This window comes from Aquarana catesbeiana, linkage group LG02 (genome assembly GCF_042186555.1).
Source record: "Aquarana catesbeiana isolate 2022-GZ linkage group LG02, ASM4218655v1, whole genome shotgun sequence".
Taxonomy (NCBI): domain Eukaryota; kingdom Metazoa; phylum Chordata; class Amphibia; order Anura; family Ranidae; genus Aquarana; species Aquarana catesbeiana.
In genome coordinates this window covers 139,666,276-139,678,928 of record NC_133325.1, presented here as the reverse complement: position 1 = coordinate 139,678,928, position 12,653 = coordinate 139,666,276, and the positions used below count along the sequence as shown (strand labels likewise).

Here is a 12,653-nt window from a genome sequence, read left to right as displayed (position 1 = left end):
CTTTAAGTATTAAAAAAATCACTGCTCCCGAAAAAAATGACTTTTAAAAAAAAAAAAATTGCATTGATACATACATTGATACATTGATACATAGGACCCAGGTCCCCAAACACTTGTTGTGACAATAACCTGTATATAAACCTTTAAAATTAGCACTTTTGATTATTCATGTTTTTGTCATATAGACTTTAACAAATGTTTTGCCTGTTCGCATGTTCTGCTGCGAACCAAACAGGAGGGTGTTCGGCTCATCCCTAATCCTTAGTGATCTCCCAGTCCAAGATCCATGCAGGAAAGCAATATCTAAGGATTTGTTCCAGGCCTGCAGACTAGTTCTGCTGCTTTGGAGGTCTGCGAAACCTCCCATTCGTGTAGACTGGATAAAACAAATTAGAGAGATACTCAGGCTGGAAAGATATACCGTGGATATAAAAAAGTCTACACACCCCTGGTAGCCTCCCTGGCGGTATTCCCGAGTGTGGCTCGGGGTTAAAATTCAGTACCATTAGCGGTAACCCCGAGCCACACTCGGGATCGCATTGCAGGATCCTGGGGCGGCTTTACTTACCTTGTCCCCGGGATCCTGCGATGTCACCCGCAGTGTCCGAGGACTCTGTCCTCCCCTGAAGCCTCTCCGTGCCAGGCTCCGTTCCCTGCGAGCGGCGCGACGCACGGGGGCGGAGCCTGGCGGCAAATTAAAAAAAAAGAAAAAATCATAACACATACAGTACTGTAATCTTACAGATTACAGTACTGTATGAAATGATTTCACATCCCTTTTGTCCCCAGTGCTTTGGCCCATGCCCTGCATGCAGTTTTACATGATATACACTGTTCTTTCTGCCTGGAAACTGGAGATTGTCCATAGCAACCAAAAAGTGTCCCTTTATGTCAAAAGTGGCTTTAGACCAGCTAGAAAACAGCGATAGTAAATTAGAACACTTGTAGAATTGAGCGATAGTGAATTGTGGGGAAATTTATTTTATTACTATTTTTTTTTTTTTTTTTTTTAATTATTTATTTTTATTTATTATATTATAATTTATGTTTTTGTGTTTCAAACTTTATCATACCCGGGATATCTACTAGACTCTGGTTTGGACAGATTTAAGTGTGTTATTGTTAAGATTTACAGACCTACAATATAAAACGCCAAATTTCCATGCAAAATAATTGTACCGCTTTCAGCACCTAAAATCCGAAATAATCATACCGCCTGGTAGGTTAAAATGACAGGCTTCTGTGATGTAAAAAAATGAGACAAAGATAAATCATTTCAGAACTTTTTCCACCTTTAATGTGACCTATAAACTGTACAACTCAGTTGACAAAAAAAATGAAATCTTTTAGGGGGGAAGTAAAAATAAAAAAAATAAAATAATATGGTGGCATAAGTGTGCACACCCTTAAACTAATACTTTGTTGAAGCACCTTTTGATATTATTATAGCACTCAGGCTTTTGGGTATGAGTCTATCAGCATGGCACATCTTGACTTAGCAATATATGAATATAAGTTTCTCTTTATGTTCAGCTTTCAAGAAGAATCCTGAAGGTTTTGTGCCAATATTGACTGGTATTTGGAACTGTTCATAATTCTCTCTACCTTGACTAAGGCCCCTGTTCCGGCTGAAGAAAAACAGCCCCAAAGCATGATGCTGCCATCACCATGCTTTTGGTGATGTGCAGTGTTGTTTTTGTGCCAAACATATCTTTTGGAACTATGGCCAAAAAGTTCACCCTTGGTTTCCTCAGACCATAACACATTTTCCCACATGCTTTTGGGAGACTTCAGGTGTGTTTTTGCAAAATTTAGCCAGGCTTGGATTTTTTTTTGGTGAGAAAAGACTTCTGTCTTGCCACTCTACCACATAGCCCAGACATATGAAGAATACAGGAGATTGTTGTCAAATGTACCAAACAGCCAGTACTTGCCAGATATTCCTGCAGCTCCTTTAATGTTTCTGTAGGTCTCTTGGCAGCCTCCCTGACCAGTTTTCTTCTGGTCTTTTCATCAATTTTGGAGGGACGTCCAGTTCTTGATAATGTCACTGGTGTGCCATATTTTCCCCACTTGATGATGACTGTCTTCATTGTGTTCCATGGTATATCTAATGCCTTGGAAATTCTTTTGTACCCTTCTCCTGACTGATACATTTTAACAATGAGATCCCTCTGATGCTTTGGAAGCTCTCTGTGGACCATGGCTTCTGCTGTAGGATGAGACTAAGAAAATGTAAGGAAAGACCTACTAGAACAGTTGGGGGTTAATCAGAGCCACTTTAAATGATGGCAGGTGTGCACTGACTCCTATTTAACATGAGTTTGAATATGATTACTTAATTCTGAACACAGCTACATCTCCAGTTATAAGAGGGTGTGCACACTTATGCAACCGCATTATTTTAGTTTTACCCCACCCCCCTAAAAGATTTCAGTTTGTTTTTCAATTGAGTTGTACAGTTTATGGGTCACATTAAAGGTGGAAGAAGTTCTGATTTATCTTTGTCTCATTTTTTTAAATCACAGAAACCTGGCATTTTAACAGGGGTGTGTATACTTTTTATATCTATGATGTAAAGAGGTACCCCGCGCTGCCCAAACTGATGGTAGCAGCTAACACAACAAGTGTAGCGCTTAAATAATTGGGTTGGTTAACACCAACTATTAACTATGGAAAGTGAATTGCAAAATATCAGTTAGTCAAATAAAAACCATATTAGCTAATGAAAAATCGCAAAAATACCATATATGACATGTGCCTTGTGAATTAAACAATTAAAGAAAGTCTGTGAAAAGTTCTGTAAAGTCCACAGTGTGTAGTGAAAAAAGTGAAAATCCTATTCACCACAATGGCATAAAAAATGGAATGGATAAAAAACTGAAAACACCAGTGCAATGAAGCTCCCACCAAGGCAGATGTAGGCTTACCAAATAGTTTGAACTCAAAAGAACATACATTCTATGAGTCAAACAGACTTAAATCATAAACCAGCAACCAGGATGGAATCTTGGGGATCCTCTGCGGTTGGAACCCAGGGTGTCCCGAAACTTTAAAGACAGTTGATCTCCATACAGGGGTGGTTGCACATCAGGTATGTATGTTGGTTAATTGGATGAGGGGCATGAAAAGAAAGGGTCACATAGCATAATTCCTTTGGCCTGAGAAGTTTATACGGCATTGCATTATGCTGTGGTCACTCTAGAAATTGTGCATTGTTGTCTTTATTTCATTTGCAATTTTTAATTAATAATCAATTTTCTGATTTAAAGATAAGCTGACCTACAACAGTAAACATTTGGGGATGCAATAGGGTCGATTTACTAAAATAAAACTGACATGTGCAAAATCTTGTGCAGCTCTGCATAGAAACCAATCAGCTTCCAGGTTTTCTGGTCAAAGCTTAATTAAACAAACTGAAGTTAGAAGCTGATTAGTTACTATGTAGAGCTGCACCAGATTTAGCTCTCTCCAGTTTTAGTAAATCAACCCCAATGGCTTTTTTTAATGATTCTAAAATAAACTAGACAATTGTACAATAATAGCAATAGAATAATCTAAGTGTGGAAGACTTTTGCAGGTAGAAATAGCAAAAATAACTATAGCACCCTTGTGTGTGTTAGAAGTGAGAGTAGGAAAATTATAGTTTAGCTCAGGGCTAAGCCTGAGGTATGGAATCTGGATCAGGGTTTACTAAAGTTCAGTACTGGGTGACTCAGCCTGACAGCCCTCTGGAACCTCCCCCTGGTCTAGAAGATTGGAGAATGCCACATGTAGCCAGTCTCCCTGAAGACAGTGGTGCGCTTAAGTCTTTATCCTTCCATGAGAGATCTCCTGAGAGTCAGCCGGTGGGTTGGTGAAGAGTCAGTCAAGTGGACTGGTGTGGAGAGTAAGCCTGGAGGGCTAGTGAAAGGGGCAGCTGCAGCCAGGTGGGTTGGCAGTGCCTGAAGAGGTGGTGCTGGATCAGTGGCCACAGAGGAAGAGTTACAAGCTGTTTCACTATACTGTGCTACACAAATAGGGCTACGAGTTCCTGCCTGTAAAGGGCTATTTCTAATCTGACTGAGAGCCTGTCAGATAAATTAAAGTGATTCAGCAAGAGCTGTGCAGGAGGAAAATAAAGTTGTCTATATATAGACTGTATATAGGAAGTTATTAACCCCCTAATAAACAACAAAAACAAAGTCACAGACTCTTCTCTGTTTTTGGCTGCTTGTGAAAGAGTGGGGGGTCCAAGTTCATTAGCAGTCCCTATGGGCTATGCTACATAGCCTTAACAGGAATACAGTTGAAATCCTTCAAATTCAATATTTTGATTGTTTTTTTAAATATTGGGCCATGCCAAGTAGAACCATCTTGTAAGGCATTACTTGTACATATACAAGACATGGTAATTATTTCTTGTAATAACATCAGCTCATATTGCTTACACTAATATAACATTGTTTTATTATATTATTAGCCACTAGTAAAAGTGTCACAGCTTTGAAAATATAGATGGGTTACTGTTTTATTTTCTGTGACAAATGGATGAACTATTATCATCAAGCTAAAATTATAGGAAGTCATAACAATGTCAATATTACTAACTACACCCAGTTTAGTATAAAAAGAGCCTAGCAAGTGTCAGAGCATTGAACATTGCTCTGGAGAGTAGACAGCACCTTAAATTCTCTGTGTATCAACTCTAAGAGGAGATCCATCATGTCTCACCGCTCCATCCTGGCCTCATCTGGACACAAGCACTTCAGTTCTGGTTCTGTTTCTTTACCCAAACATTCCAGCTCACACAGCTTCTTATCACACTCATCTAAAAATGCTCACCAGACTCAGCATTGTTTCAGCAGCAAGAGTGATCATTCTGTTGGGTCAAAGGGACCTAAGATTTCAGTGGGAAGTTTCCATTTACGGAAAAGTGGACATGGATATGGATCTGGATTTGGTATTGTTGGACATGGTCATGGATTTAAAGGAATGTCTGGTTCCGGAGGGATCACCGCAGTTACTGTAAACCAGGGTCTTCTGGCTCCTCTCAATCTGGAAATTAACCCAAACATCCAAAGAGTTAGAACAGAAGAAAAGAACCAAATTAAGGGCCTGAATAATAAATTTGCCTCCTTTATTGACAAGGTGAGAATTGTCAAGTTCATTTATAATGAAAGGAAAAGGTGAATGTATATATGATTAAGTGGCCGACAATATTTATAAGGTTAAAAAAAAGCACATGTATGTGTTATGTTCTGTTTGATTAAAGTCCTAAAGTTGTGTCCCTAAATGTACAATTTATTTAGCATGAACAACCAGTGCCGTTTGATGTTATCATGTATGACTGTCCCCACAATGATCTACAGGTTTCTGCAAACTACTTAACATTATTTTCCAGTATATACTTTACTTAAAATGTCATGCACAGGATGTCTATGAAAATATACTGCATTTAATATAGTATGATTTACTAAAGGGTTAGAGAATTGTAATTCAAAAGTTGTTTTAATATTCACCTCAATTTTTCAAACACGTGAAAATCAGCTGCATATGATTGTATATTTATAATTAACAGGAATTTGCTTTTCACATTATTGAATAATTAAAGTAAATATCCACACACATTTTTTATTGAAGATTTTTAACTCCTTTAGTAAATCACCCTCATTGACTTTAAATTAAAGTATGAAAACATAAGTTCTTCAGCCTCCTAAATGAACCAATTTCCACATGAGTGATATGCAGTTCATTCTAGTGAACTGTTTTATTAATGGAAAAATAGATGTGCATACTCTGTACTAAATTATACCGTCCCAGTCACATAACATGAAAAATATTCTAATAAAATCCTTTTGCCAATCCAATCTGGCTTAGGTTCATGTGAAATCGTGTATATTATTATATGTTACCCCATTTCTATACTCATAAGCAATTATTTTATACTCTCAACACAGGTACGATTTTTGGAACAGCAGAACAAGATGTTGGAGACCAAATGGTCTTTTCTACAAGAGCAGAAGACAGCAAGATGTCAGATTGAACCTTTGTTTGAGGCTTTTATTGGCAACCTCAGGAGACAGCTGGAGAATCTAGAATGTGAGAGAGCTCGCCTGGATGCAGAGAGGAACAGCATGGAAGGCACTGTAGTGGAACTAAGGAGAAGGTACCAATACTATTACACATTAATGCATAAATGTATGGAGTACCCTGCATCTAACGGTAAAGCTTTACCCTCTCCATGTTTTGGGGCCAGGCTCAGACTGGCAAAATGAAAATTCTAGTATTAGTCATTAATACCTAGCATCTAGTTCTTAAGGCAGAACTAAACTCACAATTAAACTGCTTCTCAAAATAAAGCTTGTTAGAAATGTTCTTTATGTTACTAAATCCTTAATCAAAAATCCTTAGATCAAACACATACAGTGTATGCTACATTTAAGGCATGACTCTGGTGGTAACTGTTAGAGCCCTTGCACACTGGGGTGGTTTGCAGGCGCTATTGCGCTAATAATAGCGCCTGCAAACCGCCCCGAAAGTGCCGCTGCTGTGTATCCAGTGTGCAAGCCCCGAGGGCTTGCACACTGGAGCGATGCGCTGGCAGGACGGTAAAAAAAGTCCTGCCAGCAGCATCTTCAGAGCGGTGAAGGAGCGGTGTGTATACCGCTCCCTTACCGCTCCTGCCCATTGAAATCAATGGGACAGCGCGGCTATACCGCCGGCAAAGCGCCTCTGTAGAGGCGCTTTGCGGTGGTATTTAACCCTTTCTTTGCTTTGATACTGTATTTCATTTTTTAGGAACAGGTAGGGCTATCATTTGGGAGTAAATTGAAATATATATATATATATATATATATATATATATATATACACACAGTATATATATATATATATATATATATATTTATTTATGTATTTATTTTTTCTTGGACATTTATTGAAAATAAATATTTGAGAGTCCCAGGTATTTACCACAAAATATATTAATTCAATTAATATATATATATATATATATATATATATATATATATATATATATATATATATATATATATATATATATATATATATATATATATATTTTTTTTTTTTTTTTTTTTTTTTCTTGGACATTTATTGAAAATAAATAGTAGAAAAATGAGAAAAAATGCAATTTCCTATATTTTTTCCAAGACAACATTTACAGAATTTGAGAGTCCCCAGATATTTACCACAGAATAGGTCCAGATATTTACCACAGAATATGTTAATTCAAGTCTACTGATTAAAATCATATCACAGTGCAACTTTCAGGTAATGTAGCAATACGATTTAGGAAAGCTTTATTCCTTTTTGATGCTACAATGCATGCGGGGGGGGATTGGTTTGCAGAAATAATTTGCGCAATATTACAGTAAGATTAAATCTTGCCACCATATTAAAAATTAAGATGACATTGTATTCACTTACTTTAGCAACTGATGCAAACATCATTGGATCTAATAAGTAGAGACCAGATCCAAACCCTCATGCAGCTATGCAGCTGATCATTTGTAATAGTGATCTACTGCGGTCTGCAACAGCTCTGGCTGGACCTACATACTAAGACTTATAATCACACACAAGGTTGGACTTGATGGACTTGTGTCTTTTTTCAACCTCACCTACTATGTAATTATGTAACTCTGTAAGAGTAAGTGCAATGGCGTGACATGTGACGACATTACACTTCCAATGTAAATACTACACAAAAGCATAGGGGTTGATTAACTAAATGCAAATAGACTGTGCATATTGCAAAGTGCAGTTGCCCCAAAGCTTAGTAAATGAGGTAAGGCTTAGCTTTGCAAAGAGTACCCAATCGTGTGCAAGGAAAAAAAAAAGCTTTTTTTTGGATGTTTGAATGATGGAAGTCAGTAGAGCTTCTGCTCATTTACTAAGCTCCAGAGCAAGTGCACTTGCAGAGTGCACAGTCTTTTTGCCTTTAGTAAATCAACCCCATAGTGTTTGCATTCGTTTCTGCAGTGCGCTCCTAAGAAATCGACTGTAGAAGCATCGGAAGCCCAGGAGATGATCATTTCAGGGCTTAGAACTGAATGCTGACTGTCATTAACAGCCTTCAGTTTCAGCCAAAACCCCTGCTGGGACACACAGGAGCTACTGATTCCCAGAGACATTTCAAAACAGCACTGGGACGAATAGTCACTCTACTCACACCATTTTAAATTGGCCCTGGGGACTCATGTGGTTTAGTAACAGTTTATAATTTACAAATTGTTTGGTATGTAAAGGACATATGAGAGAATAAAAATGTGTCTTTTTACAGATATGAAGATGAAGTCAACAGAAGAACAGGTGCTGAGAATGAATTTGTTTCTCTGAAGAGGGTAAACATTTTAAAATTAGTCACAGCTTTCTGTATTATCTGTTAAAGCAACACTAATAAAACAAATAACTCGGTATTTCTAACTTTAGGATGTTGATGCTGCTTTCATGAACAAAGCTGAACTTCAGGCCAAGGCCGACTCCCTGAGCGATGAGATCGGCTTCCTTAGGACCCTGTATGATGCGGTAAATAACGCTCCTTTTGGGTCATAAGCACATTCCTTAATTCATTTATACTGCTATACTGTAGTTGCTGTACATATTTTTTAAATTTTCAGGAAATCAATCAACTCCAAGCTCAGATTTCAGACACTTCAGTTCTTGTGTCCATGGACAACAGCCGAGACCTAGACATCAATGGTATCATCGCAGATGTCAGAGCTCAATATGAAGAGATTGCTAACAGAAGCAGAGCAGAGGCTGAAGCCATGTACCAATCCAGGGTGAGTGTGTTATAATTGGAGCTACAAGGCAACAGGTGTCATCGTGCATAGTAAATCAGAATAGATATAAGCAGCTATGAATAGCTGAATAGTTTGAATAAGTGATTGAGAGGAAAATGATATATGTTCACCACAGCTGATATTCTGCCATGGTTTATTTTAAAACAATATGTTAATTTAATGAGACTTACGCTGTCAGTACAGGTACCCAGTGTTAAAACACCATTAGTGTGCTGCCACCCGGCTAGCTTGAAGCCATCTGTATAATAGATCATAAATTCACATTTTGATTTCAGCCAACTCTTTTCCTTAAAAATGACATAATATGCTATGTATAGTTCCGCTCAAAGTTAACATGCATTTAAGAGCATCTCTTCCCTCCCCAAAAAAATTTATTATACTGCGTTTTACAGCTCCTTAGATGTGGTGCCTGCATTTGTTTTCATTTTGGCCTTTTTCCTTTTTTTTTCACTTGGTAATATTGCAAAAACACAATTCTTTTCCCTCACTCTACTGTGTCTATGGAGGGAGCCATGGTTTTTACTATGACTTCAAATACGTCTTCCTCTCCATCTCTTTACATTACATGTTAGTGGATGGGATTCGTAGTTTACAGAAGGAAGAAAACATTGTTTGTGCACTCAGTTTAACTCAGTAGAAGTAACCAAGACACTGCATTTCTGGCAAGATCAGCACACATTTTCTTTACTTGCTGAAAATGTTTTTAGGATGAAAAAGGAAAATGAATGCAGCCACCACATCAAAGTACTGGTAATCTGAAATATATATTTTTTTTATTTTGAGAGGGGGGGAGTTAGATATTATTTAAACATCAATGTTAATTTTTTTTTTCTGGCGATATCTTCTACTTATGATAATTAAATTTAAAATAGTAGTTTCATATCTTAATATATTAAAAATATGCAGTTTCCTCTGAGATATGAGCCTTCAAATAAAATGGTGCATGGAATAACAAATGGAATTAAAACATTTGGTTTCCACAAATATTCTGAATTTACTTCTTTTTTTTTATATTATCTACAGTTTGAAGACCTGCGAATGGCAGCTGGAAGAAATGGAAACGATCTGCAGAACAGTCAAAATGAGATTGCGGATCTCAATCGAACAATTCAGAAGCTTAAAGGTGAAATTGAATGTGCCAAATCCCAGGTATAAATCCAGAGTATTTTTTATAATTTTATCGCCAACTTTACAGTATTGTTAGCACCTCTGATTTAGGGTTTTTAACAGTTTCATGGAGCTTGTTTAGATGAATGTTTAATGTTATCTTTTTCCAGATTAAAACTGACCAGAAATGTTTTTTGCTTCCCATCTTTACATTTTTATATTGGATATATAAAAAAGAATCATTTCTTTGTAATATGAACATTATTGTTTTCTTGTTGATAATAATAGAACATTTTCAGCACTTGTTTCATTGAGATCCTTTTTACTCATGTATATTTTGTCAAGCTTATTGAACTCAAATAAAACAAAGCAGGTGATGCTCAATTTACCAGATTAAAAAAAGAATGCATGTTATTTAATAATTTCTAGCGTGCTGCACTTGAAGCTGCCATCAGGGAAGCTGAGGAAAGTGGTGAAGCTGCTGTCAGGGATGCCAAGCAAAAATTGTCTGAATTGGAGGCTGCCCTACAGAATGCCAAACAGGACATGGCTCGCCAACTAAGAGAATACCAGGAACTGATGAATGTTAAACTGGCTCTGGATATTGAGATTGCCACTTATAAGAAAATGCTGGAGGGAGAAGAGCACAGGTATATATTTCAGATGTCTGGCAAGGAACGTGCTAACTGGAAGATAAAACAAAGAGATTACTTCATCAGTCTTCTGCTGCTCTTTTAATATCCATTGCCAGGCTTGAGGTAGGGAGGTGGCCTGACTGTGTTATTTAGCTGCATCAGAGAAAAGTCAGGTCACCAGGATGACTGTGCTGTGTGGCAGAGCCAGAGTATAAATTTCAGTATGGACATCAAGAGTATTATTAGACTGGGGGTCTGCAAAAGTTGTAGATTCCTACAGACATACATATTTTTGCTAATCTGTCACAATGGGGCAGCAATATTCAAATAGACAGGTACTGTATGTAAGGGTCAGAACCGAGGAGTCTGCATTTTCTTTATATGTAAGCAATACATTTTAGTTCTCTAGTTCCCAGATAGCAAATATAACTTGCCACAAATTTGTGGCAGTGTTGATTTGGAATTCTGTTAACTTGCTGCACATTTTCTAATTACCACTTTTCCACGCTTTGTTAGCAAGTTTGTCTATAGCAAGAGGAAAGTTGCAGTGATGAGTCTACAGCAAGAGCTCTGAAAGTCTGCAGTATGAAAATTCAGCCACGGTGACCCCTGTGGTGGGATGACTATTGCACAACATAACTGAACCAGAACTTGCAGCAGACTTGCAGAATGTTTGCAAAGAAGTTGATTTGGAGTCATGCAATGCAGACTTGCTGCAATTGTGCAACAAACTTGTGAAGCCTGGCAAGTCTAGCAATAGCTTAGCAAGTCATTTTCAAACTTGTAACACAATCACTTCTTATATGGGGTTTTGCCTGATAGCCTATTCATTTGTTATTTCCTAGTTAATGTTCATAGGTGTAAGAAAAAAATCTTACAAAATGGAATTCATGCTAACATTTATTGTTCTCTTTTTCAGGATAGGTGCAGAGGGACATGTAAACATTTGTAAGTAAAACAATTTGTTCCATATATAATAAAATTCATATTAATGTGAATTGTATGCCTCCCACATTTAGTGTGGAAATATTTTGAATATAGTTTATTTACTAATGAAAAATTTATCATTTCTATTAATTATTTTTACCACAGATACTATACTCTAAACTATTATGTGTTAATGTTTTTGGGATTAATAACACTGTGCACAGATCATGATGTGCAGTTTCTAATTTCAGCCAACTACAGACCATCTGAAACTAACTATACCTATCTTTATATTCTAAAATATAGAGACAAGAGGACTAGGGAGGGTGGGTTAATGAATCTTTAATTAAAGTGTACTTGCCCTTGAAGAATATTTGAGTAGACTTGCTGGATTCATAATAGTGCATTGGAGGTTTATTTACTAAAGGAAAATACACTTTGCACTACAAGTGCACCTGAAAGTGCACTTGTAAGTGCAGTGTCTGTAGATACGAGGGGGACATGCAAGGAAAATAAAACACAACATTTTTGCTTGCACATGATTGGATAATAAAATTGCAAGAGCTTCCCCTCATTTCAGATCTACCCCTCAGATTTGCAATGCACTTGTAGTGCAAAGTGGATTTGCCTTTTCGTAAATAACCCCCAATGTCTTCTGAATTACATTGCCTTAACATGTGTTTACAAATTGCCTGGAATGGCAAAGCTTACCATGTAGACATAACTTATCCATTTGTTTCAGCTGTCCTGCACTCCAGCACTGGAGGAAAACACCATTCTTCAGGAAAGTCCCATGAAGCTAGTGGCCACCACCACCAGCACCAACAACACCACCATCATCATAAAGGAGGGTTCAGCTCCAGAAGCCATGTCCCCATAAGCAAGCATCACTCCAGCCATGGACATCACTGCTAAAGTGAAGACCTATATACAGAGATATGATGAAGCTGCTTCAATCGATGCATGGCATAAAAGCCTACATAGAAATTTAGAAATCTCCTTTTCATATTATGTCTATATATGAATTAGGGGTGCTGGCTTGCTTATTAGTGTAGTCTAAAGGTTTGCTGTATATATTTGTGACATTGTATGCTGTAAAATGCTTCAATAAACAGTAATCCATGTACTTGCATCTGCTGTAATTATAAATACTAACACTACCTGAGATTACATT

The 12,653-nt window shown here is 37.3% G+C and overlaps 1 protein-coding gene across 1 annotated transcript; it reads left to right on the top strand.

Annotated features, from left to right (window-relative positions):
• The first annotated feature begins 4,704 nt into the window (after positions 1-4,704).
• Positions 4,705-12,394, top strand: LOC141129811 (keratin, type II cytoskeletal cochleal-like). Its single transcript, XM_073617876.1, has 9 exons — positions 4,705-5,130; positions 5,940-6,148; positions 8,288-8,348; positions 8,437-8,532; positions 8,625-8,789; positions 9,834-9,959; positions 10,347-10,567; positions 11,472-11,500; positions 12,222-12,394. Exons 1-9 carry the CDS (start codon positions 4,705-4,707, stop codon positions 12,392-12,394), a joined length of 1,506 nt encoding a protein of 501 aa, XP_073473977.1.
• The last annotated feature ends 259 nt before the right edge of the window (positions 12,395-12,653 follow it).